At 48.2% G+C, this 22482-nt stretch overlaps 1 protein-coding gene across 1 annotated transcript in view; it reads right to left on the reverse strand.

The window, feature by feature from the left end:
- The window catches only part of ADGRD1 (adhesion G protein-coupled receptor D1), a 111929-nt gene that overhangs the window by 36910 nt on the left and 52537 nt on the right, over positions 1–22482 (reverse strand). Inside the window, exons 14-17 of the mRNA XM_005423990.3 lie at positions 21466–21539; positions 19496–19619; positions 3801–3904; positions 1273–1384 (exon numbers count right to left, since the gene is read on the reverse strand). Of these exons, the coding sequence (XP_005424047.1) occupies positions 1273–1384; positions 3801–3904; positions 19496–19619; positions 21466–21539 (414 nt within the window). The remainder of the gene's footprint in view (positions 1–1272; positions 1385–3800; positions 3905–19495; positions 19620–21465; positions 21540–22482) is intronic.

The raw sequence follows: 22482 nt of genomic DNA on the forward strand, positions 1-22482 counted from the left end.
CCCACAGCAGGACACACACCTGGAGCTCCACCCCACAGCAGGACACACAGCTGGAGCTCCACCCCACAGCAGGACACAGCTGGAGCTCCACCCCACAGCAGGACACACAGCTGGAGCTCCCCACCCCACAGCAGGACACAGCTGGAGCTCCTCCCCACAGCAGGACACAGCTGGAGCTCCACCCCACAGCAGGGCACACAGCTGGAGCTCCACACCACAGCAGGACACACAGCTGGAGCTCCACACCAGGAACAGACTGAGGCCCTGCTGGCCTTGCTCAGCTGTAAAGAGGCTTTCACACACCATCTGAAGGGACTCAGCCGAATTGTCTGACAATTTGGGATGGGTGAAAAGGAAAACCCTGTGAGAATACCTCACACTGTCATGCTGGGTGAACCTTCCATTGCCCTCGAGCCCATGTCCTTTCAACGGGGTTTTAGCTCTCTACTTAAAGAGGATTATTTTCATGCCTGGTTTCTACTGTCTTCAGATTCATCTTTTGCTGCTCTCCAATGTCTCCATTTCATTTTCCTTCTGAACCATCCCCCCTCATCTTCTCCCTTGCACATTGCATGACTCATTCAGGACCCACCCGAATGTTAAACAGCAGAAGAATATGAACTTAGTTTTCCAAAGTGCTTTTAGGTCCTCAGGTAATAACTGCCTGTGCAAACCAGGCATTACAGTTATTTATAAACGTAGCAGAAATTCAAGGGATCCCATTTGAGCTGAATAGAAATTTAGGTAGCTGTTGTATTGGCAAAATGAACAATGTGCAAACCACATATTTACTTCTACTGAGAAAAAATTCCACCACCACCCCCCCCAATAATAGAAACCACTGGCTCTTCTGAAAAATAATGTGGAGCAGCAGCTGGTCACAAGGCTAGCTGAGTTTTTACCAGCACAGAGCACCCTGGAAGTTTATTGTAAAATCAGGTTTTGCTTCTGCTTCTCAGGTGGAACCTTCCGTCAAAGACCTTACGTTACTTTAAATTGCATTTTTAAAATTAACAGTGGAAAGAAATTGGGTGTACTGGCATGCGATGCAGTTAGCTTGGCCTATTTGTCTCGCTCTAACTGGGCTGTTTTGGATGCCAGTTTAATGGTTCACACCTGGTGCCCTGCCCGAGGAGCTGCCCCTGCAGCAGGACCAGGACGGCGGTTTTGGCTAAGGCGCATTAAGGCCAGATCTCCCCTGGCAGAGGCTTCCCTGGGTGTGCCCGTGGCCCCATCCCGCCTGGAGCTGCCCCGAGGACCCCTGAGACTCACGGTTGCGGGGCTGAGCTGGAAGCTGGCCAGCAGCAGGGCCTGGGCCAGCAGCACGGCGCTCGACAGGTTGGCGTGGATGTGGTAGCGCTGGTTGCGGATGGTGCTGACAGACCTGCAGGGCACAGAAACACCTCAGCACAGCCCCAGGGCCCTCCCACGCAGCAGCAGGCACCAAACTGGCTCTTGGTTTGGCCGGGGTGGCCCTGGGGCCTCTGGAGCTCTCCTGCCAGCAGCGTGGGCAGTACCTGGGCAGAGATCCCTCAGAACATCGACCTGCACATGGCAAAGTGATGGCCAGCGACAGAATATCAGCAAGGGCTTGCTCCTGGAGGGTGCTGGGCTGACAAGGGGGTCACACCTCACAGAAAGCACGTGGCACCTGTGCCCGCACTGTGCCAGAGCTCCTGGGTTTATTTTGTTGGCATTTGCCTTTCTGGGAAATAAGGGAATGGGGAAAGACATTGGTTCCAATTCTGATTTATACAAATATAACTTCTGACCACAGGAATGATAGCTCCATACACAGATGGGCAGTGCCTGTCTTGACAGGAACCTACTGTGGTTTCAACATCATCTGAACTTATCTCCCTTGGCTTTTCAAAAACCAGCTGGAAATCTGACAAGAACAGTCTTTCCTGGAAGTCTGCTGACCTCGTGTTTCTGTTCTCATCCCAAAATAAGAAACAGAAAACAAAAACATTGATCTGAACATCTCAGGCTTGCCTTAAATTCTGTTCCCTTTGAAAAACAAACAGTCCTGGTGATAACAGGTTCTATTCCAATGCACCCTGCCTGCTGCACTGCTCCATGGAACAGGAATGAAGAGGGAGGGGACAAGAAGTACTGAGATCCCAAAAGTAACTCAGAGGATGCTCTGCCTGGTGCCATGGCTCTGTACTGAGGAGCTCCATGTGCCACAGGCTGGGCAGTGTCACCAGGAGGGGAGCAGGGCTCACTGCCCCTTGGGAAGGGGCTGCCCTTGTCAGGACATGCAGAAGCAAAGAACTTGCCAGATTCTTCTCCACTTATGTCACAGTCATCTAACACCACATTGCAAAATTCCACTTCAGCTGCTTAATGAGACCCTGCTCTCCAGTGAAAAGATAATCAAATTATTTTCAATTGGCAGTTTGAAGGATGCTGTGTGTAGGTGGGGTGCTTAACCCTGTGACAGTCAGCTGGCTCCAAGCTCTCTTCCAAGTCTTGTTTGCCTCCAGCTCCTGGAGGAGTTTTCAGCCCTGCTGCAGCAACACCTCCTCCTTTTGCTCCTTTTTCCTTTCTAAACACTCCAACATCCAATTTTGCCCTTAGACTAAAGTGGAGCAGATCATTCCCCTTAGCCTAAACATGCCAACAGCACAATGTCAGATAGGTAGATGCTGGACTTATTTAGAGTGGATTTTGCCACACGTTATGGTCTTAATCCAAGTATGACCAACACAGATCTCGAAACTTGGAAATAATACGGGGTCTGGAGAAAACAAGCTTTGCAATCAGTTTACTGAGATTCAGCTAGTCCTTTTCCCTAGAAACTGGCCTCTTAACTGGATATCCAAAATACAAGAAAACAAGAATCAAACTCTTAAGTGGGAACAATATGGTTTAGTGTGTGAAAGGAGACAAGAATCCCACTCCTTGCTGTACTCCCAAAGTGCTGCACAGCCTTGGACAAGTTACTTCACCCTTAGTCAGGTTTTCTGTTTCTTATTTAGACACAAACCTTTATGAAAGCTTTTTTCCAGAAATATTTGTATGAAGCCCAGCTGGGCCTCAAACTCATTTGTCACGAGGGGAACATAAATAGGAATAAAGGTCCTGAGTGTCCTGGGGCAGAAACCTTCCCAGCACAGAGAGCCCTTACAGGGCTGCCCTGCTTTGGGCAGGAGGTGCAGAGGTTTCTAACCACGAGCCATGGAGTGAATTTCACACTGCTTACAGTGTCCTTCACCCCAGTAAAGCGCCACAGAAATGCAGCCTGATGGAGAACAGCAAGACACTTGAACATAAACGTGGGCTGCATGAGGTAATTGTGTACAAGCTGTGTGAAAATAAAGTCGGGCAGCCAGTGCTGACTGAGACTTCCTTACTGGGCATTCCTTCCTGAACACCCTGCCTCACAGACAGGGCACTGGAAAAGCAGAAAGTGCTGTCTGTGCACTCGGAGCCACCCAGAGATGTGGGGGCAGAGGGGGTGGTCCTGCAGCCCCTGCTCACCTTGTACTGGGGTCCACACCAAGGCCTCCTACGAGGCTCTTTGCAAGGTTCCTGAACTATAGCAAAGCCTGGACAGTCAAAAAAAATAAAATCTCTCGAGAGATTGAAATGGCTTGCTATATAAAGACCATCCCATTTCAGGAAATGAAAGTAATTTAGAAATAACCAACGAAGTGTTACAAATACATGTGCAGGATCTAATTAAGGAAGGTTGTAGAATTAATAGCCTTTGTTTTATCCTGAGCAGCTGAAGGGATCCTGCTTGCCTTGCTGCGTGCTGGCTGCTCAGCAGGTATGCAGTTAGAATTACTCACGACAGCACGGCGAACGTGACCAGGGTGATCGTCAGGCAGAAGATGGACAGAGCACAGCCGATGTAAGTGATGGAGGAGAGGGCCACCTGGTGTTCTCTCGTCAGCTGCAGCGAGGAGAGAGAATGGAGCTGTGAGATGGTGTCACACTCAGCAAAGAGAGAGCAGAGCAGAGCTGTGAGCTGGGGCCACACTCAGCACACACAGAGAGCAGAGGAGAGCTGTGAGCTGGTGCCACACTCAGCACACACAGAGAGCAGAGGAGAGCTGTGAGCTGGTGCCACACTCAGCACACACAGAGAGCAGAGGAGAGCTGTGAGCTGGTGCCACACTCAGCACACACAGAGAGCAGAGGAGAGCTGTGAGCTGGTGCCACACTCAGCACACACAGAGAGCAGAGGAGAGCTGTGAGCTGGTGCCACACTCAGCACACACAGAGAGCAGAGGAGAGCTGTGAGCTGGTGCCACACTCAGCACACACAGAGAGCAGAGGAGAGCTGTGAGCTGGTGCCACACTCAGCACACACAGAGAGCAGAGGAGAGCTGTGAGCTGGTGCCACACTCAGCACACACAGAGAGCAGAGGAGAGCTGTGAGCTGGTGCCACACTCAGCACACACAGAGAGCAGAGGAGAGCTGTGAGCTGGTGCCACACTCAGCACACACAGAGAGCAGAGGAGAGCTGTGAGCTGGTGCCACACTCAGCACACACAGAGAGCAGAGGAGAGCTGTGAGCTGGTGCCACACTCAGCACACACAGAGAGCAGAGGAGAGCTGTGAGCTGGTGCCACACTCAGCACACACAGAGAGCAGAGGAGAGCTGTGAGCTGGTGCCACACTCAGCACACACAGAGAGCAGAGGAGAGCTGTGAGCTGGTGCCACACTCAGCACACACAGAGAGCAGAGGAGAGCTGTGAGCTGGTGCCACACTCAGCACACACAGAGAGCAGAGGAGAGCTGTGAGCTGGTGCCACACTCAGCACACACAGAGAGCAGAGGAGAGCTGTGAGCTGGTGCCACACTCAGCACACACAGAGAGCAGAGGAGAGCTGTGAGCTGGTGCCACACTCAGCACACACAGAGAGCAGAGGAGAGCTGTGAGCTGGTGCCACACTCAGCACACACAGAGAGCAGAGGAGAGCTGTGAGCTGGTGCCACACTCAGCACACACAGAGAGCAGAGGAGAGCTGTGAGCTGGTGCCACACTCAGCACACACAGAGAGCAGAGGAGAGCTGTGAGCTGGTGCCACACTCAGCACACACAGAGAGCAGAGCAGAGCTGTGAGCTGGGGCCACACTCATCACGACCAGCCCTGCCCTGCCCAGCCCTGCCCACGGTGTCCCTGTCGTGTGTCACAGCCCAGGTCCCCAGCAGCAGCAGTTCCTGCCATGGCTGCAGGGCTCAGACAGCCTGGGCAGCTCCGCCTGGGCAGCTCGCAGGGCCCTGAGATGCTCACAGTGATGCTCGCAGGGATGCTGCAGTGATGCCCCCAGTGATGGCCCCAGTGATACTGCAGTGATGCTCCCAGTGATGCCCCCAGTGATGCTCCCAGTGATACTGCAGCAATGCTCCCAGTGATGCCCCCAGTGATGCTCCCAGTGATACTGCAGTGATGCTCCCAGTGATACTGCAGTGATGCTCCCAGTGATACTGCAGTGATGCTCCCAGTGATACTGCAGTGATGCTCCCAGTGATACTGCAGTGATGCCCCCAGTGATGCCCCCAGTGATGCCCCCAGTGATACTGCAGCAATGCTCCCAGTGATGCTCCCAGTCATTCCCCTCCCTGTGCAAGCACCACCGCGCAGGGAGACCCCACAAACCATAGAACCCACCCACCAGAACCATTCACGGCCATTAAAATGACCGATCCATCACTGGTTCTGGGCAATGGATGGAGCTGGCAGTGCCTGCTGAGGGAGCTGGGCTGACACTCCAGCATGGAAACCCCAGCACGGACCCGGCGTGAGGGCAAAGCTCTGCTCTCAGCCTCTGCCTGCTGGCATCTCTTGTGGAGGTAATGCAATTGTTAGGAACATTTGAACTGTAACTCCACGGTGCTCTCCACCAGGATCTGTGTTAAACCTGGACAGAGTCATGCAAGAAGGACAGGGTGGTTTGGCCACTCAAATTAATCAGCATGTGTTTCAATTTTCATGCAAGTTCTCATAAAAGAATGACAAAAGCGCCACACCCAGCAATGGGAGCCAGGCAGTGTTAATATGCAATAAGTAGAACAGAGCTAGGCAGGAAAAAGTTTTCTCATCCTAGAAGAATTTTCAAACATTTTTCCTGACTCAATTTTGGATAGACTTGACATTTTCATAAACTGAAGGAAAAAAATTACTCAATCAAAAAGTTTTAATTATGATGCTTGAGATACTGCTTTATTGTTTCAATCTCAATTTACTATTGATTAAATTCCAAGCTGAAAAAAATTCATTGATTATAAAAAAATACTAAAAGGAATGATACCTTTCCAAAACTTTTTTACAGCACATTTATCTAATAAAAACTAGTCCTTTCACATATGTTTGGGATTTTCTATTATTTTACACACACACACAATAAAATTTCCCACCCAAACAAAGTATTTCATCAGAGATTATCAAATCGAAGCAGCTCTACCAATAAACTCCCCATTAAAATTCCTTTTACAGGAGAGAAGTAACGTGCCATGTGGTCATGGGAAAACATAAATACAGACACAGAGATGTGTTGTGTGTGTGGGTTTTTAGTGCAATTATCTGCCAAGTGCAGCAGCTCACGTGTGCTGGGTTTCCAGCAGAAGAGCTCAGCAATCTGAGAGCCTTTAAGGGATGCACTGAAAGACAACTGTTGCTATGGCGTTACTGTTCCTAGGAAATATGATGCAGCTCTTGAGTATTTTTTCTTTTCCAGCCAAAGACACATTTCTTTTCCCTGACTGGACAGCATCAATTACAGAAACAAAAGAGTTCTGTGTACTGGAACAGCTTTAAAGCTCCAGATAATTCCTACAAAAGAGATGCTGTCATCCCTCATCCCCCAAAGAAGGCATGTACAGGCATTCTCCACAGAATGTTCCTGAAACAGGAATAATCTGTGTGGTAAATGGAGCAGTTTAGAAGTGATTTCCTCATCAGGTGCATTCATGTCCGAAATGCACGGACCTTATTTCCTGGTGCCTCCACCCTTTTCCCTGGCTGCAGGTGGCTCACAATTCTGCAGAAGGAGGAGGGGAGCTCAGGAGGCTTTTCAGATGTAAAGTCACTCTGAAATCAGTATTTCTCAGCAGTCCTTAAGCCAGAAAATGTTCCCTGGAGAGCTTCCCTGCTCAGGAAGAATTCAGATTTGCAGTGCTGTGTGCTGGTGCTTGCCCTGGCAGAGATCTCAGAGGGGTGTGGGGCCCTTACTGTCACTGACAAATGCAGAAAGTCCAAGGAGCAAACCAGGGGAAATGGGCAAAAATCACAGAATCGCAGAAAGGCCTGGGTTGGAAGGGACCTCAGAGCCCATCCACCCAGTGCCACCCCTGCCATGGCAGGGACACCTCCCACTGCCCCAGGTGCTCCCAGCCCCAGTGCCCAGCCTGGCCTTGGGCACTGCCAGGGATGCAGGGGCAGCCCCAGCTGCTCTGGGCACCTGTGCCAGGGCTGCCCACCCTGCCAGGGAACAATTCCTGCCCAGTGTCTGCTCTAAACCTTCCCTCCTTCCCTTTGAAGCCATTGCCCCTTTCCTGCCACTGCCTGCTCCTGTAAACAGTTCCTCTCCACCTTGCAGGACCTTCAGGTGCTGGAAGGCCACAGTTAGGTCAGCCTGAAGCCTCCTCCTCTCCAGACTGAACAAACCCAATTCTTTCCATGTGGGAGAGGTGATCCATCCCCCCCAAATCAAACTGTTTGGTTTTTCCCATAGTAATCCAAAAGAAGATAATGATCACACAGACATTTTTTTCTCTGCAATTTCTTTGATGTTGTGTTTCTAAGAAAGTCTGTCTCTGGGTTTCAGTTCAGTCTTTCTCCAGAAACCCCTGCAGGGCAAGACAAAATGTGAATCCTCTATGACTTAGAAATGAAAAAGGAAAAAAAATCTCTTGTACAACAAAATGTAGAAGATTCACTGAAACCTGAAATAACCTGCATAGGTCCCTGCATCTGTGAGCTGGAAATTGCTCTTGCTCTGGTGAACACAACCAAAATCTGACGAGGCTCTGAGAGTGCTGCTCCTGAACCAACACTCACATCAGTCTGGTGGGAGCTGTTTGAAAAGCAGCAGCACTGCACTCCAGCTTCCCCCTTGCCCTGTGAGAGGGGCAGGGCTGGGCTCAGCTTTGAGCCGGGTTTAACTGCTAGGAAGGGCCCAGAGGAGCTGCAGGGGCTGGGCTCAGCTTTGAGCCGGGTTTAACTGCTAGGAAGGGCCCAGAGGAGCTGCAGGGGCTGGGCTCAGCTTTGAGCCAGGTTTAACTGCCAGGAAGGGCCCAGAGGAGCTGCAGGGGCTGGGCTCAGCTTTGAGCCGGGTTTAACTGCTAGGAAGGGCCCAGAGGAGCTGCAGGGGCTGCTCTCAGAGGGAGAGCAGCTCCTGCCCGTGCAGGTGTGAACTGCAGGGAAAGAACAGGAAAAAGCACACCAAAGAGCACAAAACCAGGCTGGGGATGATCTCCAGGGTGTGCAGCCTCACCGCAGGGCTGTGGCGAAGGAGGGAAAACAATTTGTATTTAAAGACATGAGAGCCCCACAAACCTCTCAGCCCAGCTGTCACTGCACATCTGGATGTGGTGCATTCTCATCGGAGGGCATAACCAGGAGAAATTTGTTGGAAGTACCTGGGTTGTCAAAGCATTGGGCCTCATTAATTAAGAAACTATTCCAGTTAATTCCAATGCTCTGATAAGGGCTGTTTTTACCTTACCTCAGCTTGTCTTTTTGAAAGTTTACAGACTTCCTGCATGATGTGGAATGTAAAACAGTAATTTGTGATGGTTTTGTAGTCAGCACAAAAACTCTAATCAAGCTGTAATGCTATTATTAAGGAAAATAGCATTTAAAAGTACCAAATAAAACATTGAGCAAGCTCTTCTCACACTTGTCCCAATCTACATTAAATTATTCTTTTCTTCTAAAATGTTTAGCTTCCTTGCCTTGATATGGTCATTCTTTTACCCTGAAAAGCCAGGAAACGAGCTCATCCAGTCAGGAGTGTCAGCAATCACCAGCACGAAGAGACAGATGTTTCTGAGCTTCAGCTTTGACAAGGTAAAACCAAAAATTCCTCCCACCCTTTCAGCCTAGGCTGTACCAGCCCTTGCCTCGGGTGCTGCTGGAATCGTGGCCAGGGAGGGGATGGAGCAGATCCACCTCCTGGGGCACAGCCGAGCCTGCTCTCCCTCCCAAGAGCAGTTACTGCACTGCTCAACACTTCTGGTTTGGAAACTCACAGGCAAGCAAAAACCGCCTCACAAGCAAGCTGAGAAATGCTCCTGGAAAGACACCAGCTCAGACTACAAGTACAAATCTTTCATTTATAATGCTGCTCACAGAAAAGGAAAAAAAAAAATAAAAAAAAAAGAAAGCAATATCTAACCCCTCTGTTTATAAATAACTGCAAGGAAGATGAAAATATATTACAATAATGAGATGGTACTTTTTATATCTGGAGGAGCTGGGAGAGGTCATTCAGGCTGAAAGCCTTATTCAGTAGGCTCCACAGGAAAAATTGTTTGTGTGAAGAGGAGAAAAGCTCCTTATTCATGTGTAGTTACTGAGTGACCACACAGAGGAGCACAGCAGCCCCTGGCCAGCCCAGAGCACCTGCCTGGGCTCTCTGCTCAGGACTCCCTTTCTCCAGGGCACATTTGCCCTCCTGTCCCTGCCCCTTTCCAAGTAATTCACCTCTCAGGCCACTGACTGCACTCTTCTGCTTGGCAAGGAGTGAACTTTTGGCTTTCTCCAAAGGAAGGCACTTCTAACCTAACATTTTCCCTTCACATCCTGCAAATCATCCCTCTATTTCTGCCTTCAGAGGTCACACATCAGACAAAGCTCAAATACTTCAGCCAGGGCTTGTCATAGCTGATCCTGACAGCTGTACCAAGTTACAGCTTCACTATTTAGATGCCAAAAGCAGTAATTTCACTGTCCAAACCGCTTTAGAAATCTCCTTTCTGAAAAACAATTCATCCTCCAGAAAAAGGCAAGTTCTTGAACCAAAAAAGGTTTCACAGCCTCAAAGATGAGTGCTGCAAGCTGAGGAGGATATCCTAGCCCTGTTTGTATTTCAGCCTCACTCCCTGGCACAGCCCAGGACAGGTCTGCATGTGCCCATGAGTGGATACGTGTCATTGAACCAGGTATTTGTTCACTGCTGGAAATGCCATGACAGCTGCATTCTGCCCCAAGTCCAAACAGAAAAAGGAGTTAGATGTTCACCTCCCTTTTGGTCAGCTTTCCATCCCACAGGGAATTCCCCACCAGGAAGCCCTGCAGTGCCGATGGATTTCCCTGTTTATTATCTGACAGATCTGCAGGGCTGCCCAGCACTGAAATCCCCCAAACCCTCTGCAAACCTGAACCTCCTCCCTGAGCACGTCCTGGGGTAGGGGGGAACGGGTACAGCCAAATCCACTAAGTTGTACCTTTAAAATGTAATCTGAATCCAATTCAGAAAAGGGTGAATAATTAACTTTGGCAGCCTGAGTGTCTCAGAGACATTAAAACGCTGGCCTTGGCTGATGAAGCTAATGGTTTTAATTGCCTCCAGAAAGGCTGCTGAAATCCAATCTCAGTCCAGAGAGGCCTTTATTTATATGTTAAATAATAATAACAACAATACAAATCTCGGTTTTCCTTCAGCTTGCCAAGCACTTTGTTAGGTACATAACATTCCATTTTTTAAATGAACATCTGTGGTGAGCTCAGGAGGCTCAGTCTGCTCCCTGAGAGCACAGGATGGATTTTGGTGGGGCCATGCTGAGTGGCACTGTACAATCACCACCCAGAGAAAAGCCCAGTTTGGTGCACAAACTTCTTTTCTCAAGCCACAATGCACCAGATACTGCGAATTTACAGGAAAAAAGGCCTCTGAGAGTCACGCTTCACAATGCAATCATCTTTATCAGCCTTTTGCAGCAGAATTGTTTTTGAATTCCCCTTCTCTATTAACTTCACATTTCCTAGCAATCTGCAGCAAAGTGCTGCAGAGGGGGCTTTTCAGGGTTAAAGGCACATTTCCCTCCAGCCAGCCCAGCCTGGTGTTGCTTATTTAAAACTTTTCAATGTGACACAAAAAATAGAGAATTTTCCAAATATCTCTGCCAAGATATTAATTAGTATTTTTAAATGCCCACATCATCTTTCAAAGTAGTTCTGGGCACTGTGTCATCAAACAGTAGGAGTTCTGCTCATTACAAATCTCAAAGTTCTTAGTTCAAATGAAGCTTGAAAGAAGCATGGCAGGGAGGAAGGACTCAAGTTGTGAGGTGGCATCAGATTATAATAAAGAGGTTATAATAAAGTTTGGGGACCAGAAAAGCTGATATTTCTGAGTTCTTCTAAAATCTGTTAGTGCAACACAGAGCAGGGTGGGTTTTTTTTCTGCCTTCCTCTCAAATCTAAGCTTGCAGGAAATGTTAAATGCTGTATTCACAGCAGATTATCCCAGACTCAAGGAGCTGCTCTGCCCATCCACCAGGGCTGGTCCCCTGCTCTCTGCCCCATCAGGAGCAGCTCCTCCTGCCCTGCCCATCCAGCTGCTCTCTGCCTTCTCCTCCTGCTCTGCCCATCCACCAGGGCTGGTCCCCTGCTCTCTGCTTCTGCTGCAGCAGGAACAGCTCCTCCTGCTCCCCAGCTTTCAGGGCTGGTCCCCTGCTTTCTGTCCCATCAGGAGCAGCTCCTCCTGCCCTGCCCATCCAGCTGCTCTCTGGCCTTTCCCTCGCCCACATCATCTTTCAAAGTAGTTCTGGGCACTGTGTCATCAAACAGTAGGAGTTCTGCTCATTACAAATCTCAAAGTTCTTAGTTCAAATGAAGCTTGAAAGAAGCATGGCAGGGAGGAAGGACTCAAGTTGTGAGGTGGCATCAGATTATAATAAAGAGGTTATAATAAAGTTTGGGGACCAGAAAAGCTGATATTTCTGAGTTCTTCTAAAATCTGTTAGTGCAACACAGAGCAGGGTGGGTTTTTTTTCTGCCTTCCTCTCAAATCTAAGCTTGCAGGAAATGTTAAATGCTGTATTCACAGCAGATTATCCCAGACTCAAGGAGCTGCTCTGCCCATCCACCAGGGCTGGTCCCCTGCTCTCTGCCCCATCAGGAGCAGCTCCTCCCGCTCTGCCCATCCAGCTGCTCTCTGCCTTCTCCTCCTGCTCTGCCCATCCACCAGGGCTGGTCCCCTGCTCTCTGTGTCCCAGCAGGAGCAGCTCCTCCTGGTCTGTTCATCCTGCAGGGCTGGTCCCCTGCTCTCTGCTTCTGCTGCAGCAGGAACAGCTCCTCCTGCTCCCCAGCTTTCAGGGCTGGTCCCCTGCTCTCTGTGCCCCATCAGTGCCAGCTCCTCCTGCTCTGCCCATCTACCAGGGCTGGTCCCCTGCTCTCTGCCCTGTGCCCCATCAGGAGCAGCTCCTCCTGCTCTGCCCATCTACCAGGGCTGGTCCCCTGCTCTCTGCCCCATCAGGAGCAGCTCCTCCTGCCCTGCCCATCCAGCTGCTCTCTGCCCTGCTCCTGGTCCCCATCCAGCAGCCAGACCCGAGTGCCCTGGAGAGCACCGCAGGGGGATCAGCCCCACAGGGGTCCCAGCAATGCAGTCTCCTGCCAGGCTGGCTCTGAGACCCTTCAGAGCAGCTGAGGACAGTTGAACACCAGCTCCCAGGACAATTCCATGAAAATGAGCGTGTCCAGCTCTGCTTTCCCAGGCTGGGCTTTGGCTCCAAGGGGCCATTTGGACTCAGGGCTGGCACTGGGGTTGTGCCCTGGGGGCCCCTGAGCCCCCCAGCCCAGCCCCAAACACAAGCACAGACCAAACTCAGGCACAGAGTGACCACACCCAAAGAGAGCAGTGATGGATAAAGGCGCCCTGCTCATAACATTTTATACTGCTTGGGGAAATCCTTCAGTCAGCGAGAAGAACTGGCTGCCAAGTGGTTCAGTGCTTTCATTTCCACCACAGAAAGGAAGTCTGTGTTCTTTTGGTGAGTATTCTGATTAAAATAGATACTCTATCATGCTTCTCAAACAAAGCAGTTATTTCGACAGTTATAGCACTCAAACATTTGTGCTTTTCCAAAATAAAAAGTCATTTTTGCTCTCCCCTGCTGAGTGAAATGCAGTAACTGCCAAACAATTCTCTAAGGAATTTGAGGGTTTAGTATCCTGCAGCACTGGCCCAACTCTTCCCGTGTAATTCTGTGGGATTTGGGACAACCAGAAATTCTCCAATTTCTGCCCATGGAAATCAACAGAGCTGTGCTGGCAGAGGGGTGGAACAGCAAAGGAAGGAACAAATTCAAAATCAAGAAAATCAAGTTCACATCAAGGGTTCAAAGTCAACAGCAGGGCTTGATTTTCAGGGAAGATGAGCACGGGTACCCTAAGGACAAAAGGAATCTGAGGCCCAATCCCAGTGTGAGATGTGCTCCTGCCCAGGGACAACACCCAGATGTGCTCCTGCACAGGGACAACACCCAGATGTGCTCCTGCCCAGGGACAACACTCACATGTGCTCCTGCACAGGGACAACACTCACATGTGCTCCTGCCCAGGGACAACACCCAGATGTGCTCCTGCCCAGGGACAACACTCACATGTGCTCCTCCAGAGGGACAACACCCAGATGTGCTCCTGCACAGGGACAACACTCACTGCCATGAAATGGAGGGGCAAGGGGAGAGAGTGAGAAGGAGCAAAGAAAGTTTACAAAGCAGTGCTGGAATAAACACCCAGGCTGATTTATCTTTGTTCATCTGATGGCTGAGGCTGTCTGAACTGTCTGTGGAGATCTTTTCACTTACACAAAATGTCAGTGGTAATGAACAAGGACACAAAAAAATCGCAATGCCTACCCGATTTTTAAATATGCAACACAAAGAAAAATTACTGGACTTAGACATTATTCTTTTCATGTTCCCAGCAATGAAAAGCATGCTGAGAAAAGTAATTATACAAAAATTACAAAACAGCAGAAACTGGAGAGTGCCACATTATTTCCATTTCATTGTCCTATTTGAGTGTGGAGCTGGCTGAAAATTTTAAGAAAAAAGCTTATGGTTTCAGACTGTTATTTTATTGCACACAAAGCGCAGTGTTTGATTAATAACTGCAATATTAGATTTAGGAAACAATGCTCCAAACTGATAAATTACCCATCTATCCCCCACATTTTTAAAGTATTTTGCAATACCAGGACTTTTTCAAAACAGCCTTTATGAATTGATGCACCTTCTTCTCAGTCAGCCATGCATTATCAAAACTCAGCTATGACAGTGAAAGCTAAAATAAAAACACATATATTGCCACAAGAAAAGATATTTGGGATGATTTTCTTTCTGTAAATAGAAGCTCACAGATGAATAACCAAACCTTTTCACAATCCCGGGCTCTCTGAAAATGCTAAGGGTTGTTTCTAAGTTCCATCATCAAGATCAGACAGTTTTAAGTATTTTCCCTGTATAAACACTTGTCTGCTTGCAAGCCCATTGGTGAGCTGCTTGAACTGTATTGATTGATGGTCTCTTCTGAATTGTGAACAGGCTACAAATGGCATAACAACAAAGTCATTTCTAGCTTTAGAAATGCAGAAAACGTGTTCAAAACCCCAAACAATTTCTACCACAGATTGTATAACACTACTGCTTAGCTGGAAATGTCCATCCACATGTGGGCTTTATAGGAGCCATTTTTATATTCTCACAGTTGGAAAAGACAGCAAGAGGAGAAGCAGGAAAAAAGAGCAATTTAGAGAATGGTTTAGGAGACATAAATATTTCAGCTGTGTCCTGCACTGGTGTTCTGGGGGAGGGGGACCCAAAGTTCAAACTCGATTTTTCTGTGGGAGAAAATGATTGCTCTTTAAAAGGATTTTTGAACCCTGGGTCCCCAGGTGTCCACCATCCTTTAGCTGAAGTGACATTTTCGTGGCAGATGGTACAAATAGCCTGGCATGCTTTGGAGCTGTTGGATCACTGCAAAAACAAATCTGCCAGATGGCTGGCATGTTCCTTGGCAGGAGCAGAGGGCCCCTGACTGATGGGGGGAGCGGAGCTGCCCAAAATGCAGTAACAGCATCTGAACGTTCTTTGAAGCCCTTTTAGCTGCAGCTCTGTGCTGGGCTGGGTTCCTGCTGTCTAGGAAGGAGAGCTCCTGTCTGTGTGTGCCAGGGCTGCTGCTCTGCCTCTCCTGACCCTGCCACTGTCCCTATCACTGTCCCTGTCCCTGCCAGGAGCCCCCAGCTCTGGATGTCCCATGTCCCACCCAGCTGCCATCCAGCAGGACACTGCTGCAAACCCCTCAGGCAGCTCCTGGCCCTGCCTCTGCTCCTCCTGGCCCTTCTCCAGAGGGAACAAACACATCCAAATGGATGGGTTTCTTCTTTCTCCCAGCACAGCTACACAGTGCACCAGTGCTCCCCAGCTGTTTGTGCTGGATGGAGGAAAGCCTGGAGCACTGCTCTGTGGACAGGAATTCCCAAGGGGCAGCTGCAGCAATGATCTATTTGCTACAGGGGCTTCTCCCCCCTGCCTCAGGTTCCCCATCAGGAGGAAAAGCTTGAGAGCAACCCCTTCATGTCTGCCCAGCCCCTGTGAGCCGTGTGGGCTGGAAGGTGGCACTGAGCAGTGCTCAGTCCCTCTGAGCCAGTGTGTGCTGGAAGGTGGCACTGAGCAGTGCTCAGTCTCAGCCCCTGTGAGTGTCCCACACCAGTGTGTGCTGGAAGGTGGCACTGAGCAGTGCTCAGTCCCTGTGAGTGTCCCACACCAGTGTGTGCTGGAAGGTGGCACTGAGCAATGCTCAGTCCCTGTGAGTGTCCCACACCAGTGTGTGCTGGAAGGTGGCACTGAGCAATCCTCAGTCTCACTGACCTGGCCAGAGCTGTCCAAGAGCTCCCTGCAATCTCCACGTCCCGATGGCCTGCTGACCTTACTTACATCCCTGACACTTCTCAAAGGCAAGCAAGGGTTGAACATGCTCCTTCAGGAACATTCTGCTCATCTGCAGTCCCATCTTACCTTCAATCAGCTTATTCATTTGTTTAAACCAGCTGATGACCACTAATCTCCAGAACTGAAATTAAATGTTATCATTCTCAAGTGAGGACCAGCAAGATAAACGAATGTCAGCAGGCAGGAACGGGGGCCAGGCCGGTGCAGACACAACCCCAGAGTGATAAAACACAAACAATTCCAGCCCCTCAGCAGGGCAGCAGGCCAGTGCCAGGCTGACAGCTGAGCCCCACATGGCTGCGAGGTTTCCAGCACGGTCATTTCAATCCTGAGATAAACTTGTTACAGCTGCTAATCCCCGCACCTCCGAAGGCTCTGAGCTGAGCTCACCAGCAGCATTGTGTGTGTCCTCCTTTCACAATCACCCTGGCTGCAGTGCCTTAGAGCTCCTGCTGAAACCAGGGTAAAATCTGGAGTGCTGTGCAGCTACATTTGTCATCTGAGCTCAGTTTTAACTAATTCACAGCATTCAAAGCTCTCCCCATCCTGGTGTAGAGCCCACAGACATCACAGTGAAAGTTCATTTTGTCCCGTTTAAGTTAATATCCCAGAATTTCAAATTTTCCTTTGTGACTAGTCTCTTTCAATTCCTTTCTCTGAATATTGGAATAAAAATGATTTTTCATCTCAGCAGATTTCAGCCTTTGGAGATTACCTCCAGCTGGCATTCAGCTGAACAGTGACTGAATTAACCTAACCTGTTTTGAGCAGAGATCAAGAAGGAAAATGGAGAACTCACAGCTTGTTCTCAAGAACTTTCTGGCATTTCTGTGCTCCCCAGAAATTACACCCACCTGACAGTCTGTGCCACACATGTCTGACAGTTCATCAGCACCCCTCATCTCAGCACTTCAAGTGTTCAAGAGACAGCAGCAGGAAATGCAAGATGCCCTTCAGTTTTGTTCCTATGAATGTCTCGGTGGAATAAAATGGAATCCACATGGGACACTGTCATTCCTCCCCAAGGCAGGAGCATAAATTAATAACACGGTTCTGCAGTGCCAAGGAATGTAGAGAATACAGCAGGGCATTGATGGGCACAAAAAGGCACAGAATGAGCTTGAGGGGAGATCTGGTGGGTGTTGTGAAGGTGGGAGGGAGCAGGAGCAGGGAGGGAGCTGGGGCAGGGTCCTGGGGGCTGCCAGGGGCTGGGGCCTGCTGCATTCTGCAGCTGGAAAAAGCCACATTCAGCCAATGAAGGAACCAATTCAACCAATGAAGGAACAAGTTTAACCAAATTTAACCAAAAGCCACATTCAGCCAGTGAAGGAACAAAGAGAAGGACTTAAGCAAGAAGATTCATGCTGGAATTCAGCATAACTCAGGAAAAGCCACCCTCCCTGACAGAGTTCCCCCAAGCTCAGCCCTGTGGGCACCAGCAGTGCCCAGGGGCAGGGCAGGGCTGCTGGGGAGGGTCACTGGTGTCAGAGCTGGGGCTCAGGGACACCTCGGCTGTGGCTGGAGCCCTGAGGTCCTGCGCACTCCAGCTGGGAACAGTAAACTCTAGAGAACTGCAAAGCCACATTAATGGGAAGCTGATGCCCTTTTTTTGAGCAGAAGGAAAATCGATGTGAGGAGGAGCTGAGGGACTCAGAGCTCTGATCCCCTGGAGCTCCTGGATTTCCCCAAGGGCTCTCCCAGGGATGCTCTCCCAGCTCTGAAGCTGCTGCACATGCACTGGTGTGTATTGCAGCTCTTTATCCCTGTCAGTATCCCCCTTTTTAGATTTTTAAACTGTTTTCCGTGCATCTGCCTGCCTTTCTGCCAGTGCTGGCAGAACTGTGCACCCCTGGTTTTGCTGCATGGAAGGCTCTGAAGGTGCCCCTGGAGGAGCCTCTGCTCCCCTGAGAGCTGCTTTTATCTGTACCCTGGGGAGAAAGGGAATGGCACTTTCCACAGGGGAAGGGAAGTGTAAAACACCCAGAGAATTCCCGTGAAAAATTAATTCTCTTCTTTTTTTTTGGTACCAAAATACAGCTTTTGATGAAAAAATCTACAGTTTTCAGGCAGTCCAATAACTTATTTCCATTTTTTATGAAAAGCAGACCCGTTTGGGTAAGAATCTAATTTTTTCCAGAATCTAGAGAAAAATAAACATTCTGTCAAAAACAGTGTTCATACCGAAAAATGTGATCCATTTCAATTTGTTTGGCCACAGATGTATTATAGCTGTGTAAACAGAACTGTTCAAATGTGGCAATTGCATACTCCCACCCTCTTTTACTTGCTTCGTATTATCTGTGCACTTCATTTATGAGGAGAAGAAGATTAAAATAGACAAAAGTTCAAGATCAGATATAACATTACTGCAACAATGTCTTGGAGCATTTGTTCCCAGGGGTGATTTCAATGGGCCCTTTGAACCTTGGCTCACGAATTCAAGCACAAGGATGTGCTCAAAACCCACAGCGTTTTAACTTTTGCTTAAGAGGGTTCCAAGGACACCTGGGAGAAGTTTCCAATTGTCAGGCTGGTTCAGCACGCTTTTCTCAGGAGGTGTTTTGGGAATTTGTGGCTGCTGGCACAGCTCAAAAGGCAGGAATTCTGTCTTTGCCTAACTCTCATCTTCATGCCAATCACACAATGAAGGCAACAGTTCTTTTCACTGGTTAAAAAAATTAGTGCCACAAGAAAACCCTAAATGGTCCATTTAAAGGAAATGTCTTGGACAAAGGTTTGGGATGAGACTTTCCTTTTATCATAAAGGGGAAAACAAAAGCTGTGGAAAAATATTCTGGTGGATGGAAATGCATCAGACCAAAAATTTAAGCAGAGAGAAACTACTGAAAATGGAGCTATTACAGAACTGTAGGCTCTGGAATGTCCATTCACATGCAGCCTTTCCCAGTTATGTGTTTCAGACGTCTTAAGGAAAACCCAATTCCAAAGAATTCTGTATGAAATATCTTTGATCTCTAATTACTAATATCACATGATACTAAAACTTATTGCAGCATCCCATTAATCATCACAATCCTAAATCTGTTTAGTTGAAAGCTGGGCTCTTCAGAACTATTCCCCAGTGGAGAGCCAACCAATCTTTCTGTGACATTTAATTGGTGCTGTCCTGTTTAATCCTGGCTAATTCCCTGAATGCTGCTCTTTAAAACAGGGTTAATAATAGCACATTTCTCCCAAGATATTTCTGCCTTACAAGATGGGAGGTCTTGAGGCAAAGATGCATTTTATCATCAGCCCAAAGGGTTCCTAGAAAAACTGTACTTGGAAACCAGATGGGGTCATTAGGTGCTTTACAAGTAATAAAGATAATAATGGCTAGATAAAAACTGGATGACCTGAGGAAGCCAAACCCCCTTTAATGGACAGACTGACACAAAGGGCTGGGGTATGAATTAAGTCATTAAACTCTCTGGACAACACAAGAGAAACAAGAAATAAACCCAAGCTGGGTACAAATGCACCCAGTTTCAGTCACTTAGGTGATGAGAGGGTGTAACTGATGTATTTACGGTTCATTTCTACCAGACAGAGTCACCGCCCTGCTGACTCTCACCTTCAGGGGCACCACTTGCATCAGGATGGCGAAGTTGGTGAGGTGGTTGCAGAGGCACACGGAGTAGTTGAGGTCCCCACTCTGCCTCACGCAGCCCTCGCTGGACCAGACACCAGTTCCATTGCTGGGAGGCACAAAAACCAAACGTTACCCCTGCCAAAAGGCACCTGCTGGAGCTTCATTTGACATGCTCTGTGCTACACAGGAGATGGAAAGGTCTGGGAGCCATCTCAGGCTGGAGACCCCCAAACACTGCGAGTGCCCTCTCAGTTCCACCATGGGAACAGTAAAGGAAAATATTCACCAGGACAAGGCACAGATCAGAGCCCTCCATGAACGTCTCTAGAGATCTCTTCCCATTCATAATCAACCAATGATAACTGCATTTACATTACATTTTGCATCTCATTTATGGCATTTCACCCAGACCCAGTTCTGAGAACCATAGCACCAGACAAGTCAATAATGCTGCAAAAGCCCCAAAATCAGAGTGTGTTCTGTGCTGCCTGACCCTTGCCCAGTGCCACAGCCATGCTGTCACAGCAATTCAGGCTGACAGCACAGATTCCAGATTCCCATCCCTGCACCCAAGGGGCAGCTCCTGCCCCGCTGTGGGAATGGCTGGGCAGGCTGTGGGGGCTGCTCTCGGCATCCTCTGGCACTTTGCTTTTTGGCTTTGAGCAGGGATCCTCACGAGTTTGCTTTTCCTGGGACAAGCCAGAACTCCCTGTGCCCTGCCAGCCCTGGGGCAGGGTGGGGACCCAGAGGCCTCAGGCACCACAGGTCACCCACCCCCGTCTGACAGGAATTATTTATTTCTCTGGTATTTCTCTGAGTCCTGCAGATCGGCTGAGTGACCTGTGCTCCCCTCAGTGCCTGTTTTAAACAGAGGTATTACCTCATTCTCCTGCCCTTCAGGACCTCCTTGAGCTCTCAGAGAGACTGCTGTGGGTCAGAAACCAAATTAACTACAGTGCACAGGGAATAAACCCACCCTGGCACAACGAGGCTCATCCAGAAGGACAGATTTCCTATCTGGGTTTGTATCCTCACAAAGCCTCCAGGGCCCCAGCCCCAGCGGAGAGCAATGCCCCAGCCACATTCATTTGCTCCATAAAACCTGCTTCTAATTTATCCTAATTGGTGAGTAACCATAACAACGAGGAGCTGCCAACAGCTGGGGCAGCTCAGCACAGGTGAACAAAACTTCATGAAACAATTACTGTGACCTTCCCAAGTGCATGGTGCTCAGGAGGGATCATAGCATCCCACACCATTGCTGCATCAATTAGGCTTGAACTGCTACAGCTCAAAACCTGTTAATCCCCATGAAATTAAAAATTCACCATTTGTACTCCTTCTCCATGAGTTCACTAAGAGCAGCGTATTTCAAAAGGAAAAAAAATTAAATTTATTCAGTGCTAAAAAAAAGAAATAAAAAATAAAAAGCCACTGCTTTTCCATGGCTCTTATTTTCTGAGTGAAATTTGAGGTGATATTTATTTCCCTTTAATTCTAATTTGCATTCAAGATGGATCATTGCATGATGTTTATCCATTCCGTGCATTGGCCAGAACTCCCAGCTCTGAAATACTGATTTCACAGGCTGCTGTGGCACAGAGCCAGTGACAACAGAGGCTGTGCTGGAGCTTTGCCACCCTGGAGCATCCGAGCAGGTGCCCAAGTGGACACACTCACAAAACAAGATAAGCGGGATTTGTATCAGGCTGCAACTTGATCACAAAACGTTTCCAGTTCCCAACCACCACCCAACCCAGGGGCTGGGAATACCAGCTCTCCTATCTGTGATAAGAAGAAACAACCAGATTGTGGTTTTTATAAACCAGTGGTTCCGTTTCTTTAACCATTTCCATGAATGAAAGGAAGAAAGAAGAATATGGATAATACACAGCATCACAAAGTGTAATTTAATAAAACCAAGTTAAAGAATGTGGAATTATGCAACGTACCTATAATCCAGAAATGCACAGTAAAGATGAACTCTGTTGCTTTTATTTAGTGCTTGGCTGTATTGTCTGGGCGTCTGCAAGAGAAAAGCAGAAACCCTGAAGGAATGTTCAAAAAGGGCTAAATTCCACTATTCAGCTACTTCACATTCTCATTGCTACAACCATTTCAAGAAACTGGTTAGAGATTAACACACCAGAACTGGCAGCGAAATTGTTCAGTCCTCACATCTTCAACACAAGCTCCAAACATGCAGAGATGGTATTCAGCCTTAATTTTACACACTGGGATTGAACTTGTACTGCTCTGAGTGAGGAATCTGTGCCTCCTTTAAGCAAACAGCAAACCAGGATCACAATTGTACATAAGCACAAATACTTGTGCTCATTTTTGCAGGACTGGGACATCATTCCTCAGCTATACTTGGCTTCTTTGGGTTTTGTTCATCGTTTGTTCTCGGCGTGCAATAAAAATGTCCCATTTTACGATTAATAACTCTGAAATATGTGCGCTACAATGACCAACTCCCAGACATTTTCTTTCTACTACAGCAATTATTTGAAAACATACATTCAAACTGAAAGAGCCATGCTGTAATTCAAGATTTTATTTTAGCACACCTCAGCATTATAATGACATAATTTCTATCTTCCGTAAACAGGTTTAGCAACTAACTCAATCTCCTGTATTCCAGAAGCTTTAAGATCCCATTCTCCACTCTGTTACATGAGCTTGATGACAAAATTATTCAAATTATATTGGAGTGAAGTAATAGTTTGTTACAGACAAAATATGCAAACTAGAGGATTTCCAGTGTTTGTTCAACCCTTTCTAATACATAAATCCCTAAAGTCCACATTATGTGGGCCCTGCCTTATGGCAATTTTTTAATTACAAGAGTCTTCAACATAAAAAAATCACCGGTGAAATAACAGCTCTCGGATTATTGCAACACAGTTCTGCTGTCAAGACCAAAGATAATCAAGTTCTGCTTTCCTTGTTTTAAGGAACGAAGAAAC

This window comes from Geospiza fortis, unplaced genomic scaffold (assembly GCF_000277835.1).
Source record: "Geospiza fortis unplaced genomic scaffold, GeoFor_1.0 scaffold145, whole genome shotgun sequence".
Taxonomy (NCBI): Eukaryota; Metazoa; Chordata; class Aves; order Passeriformes; family Thraupidae; genus Geospiza; species Geospiza fortis.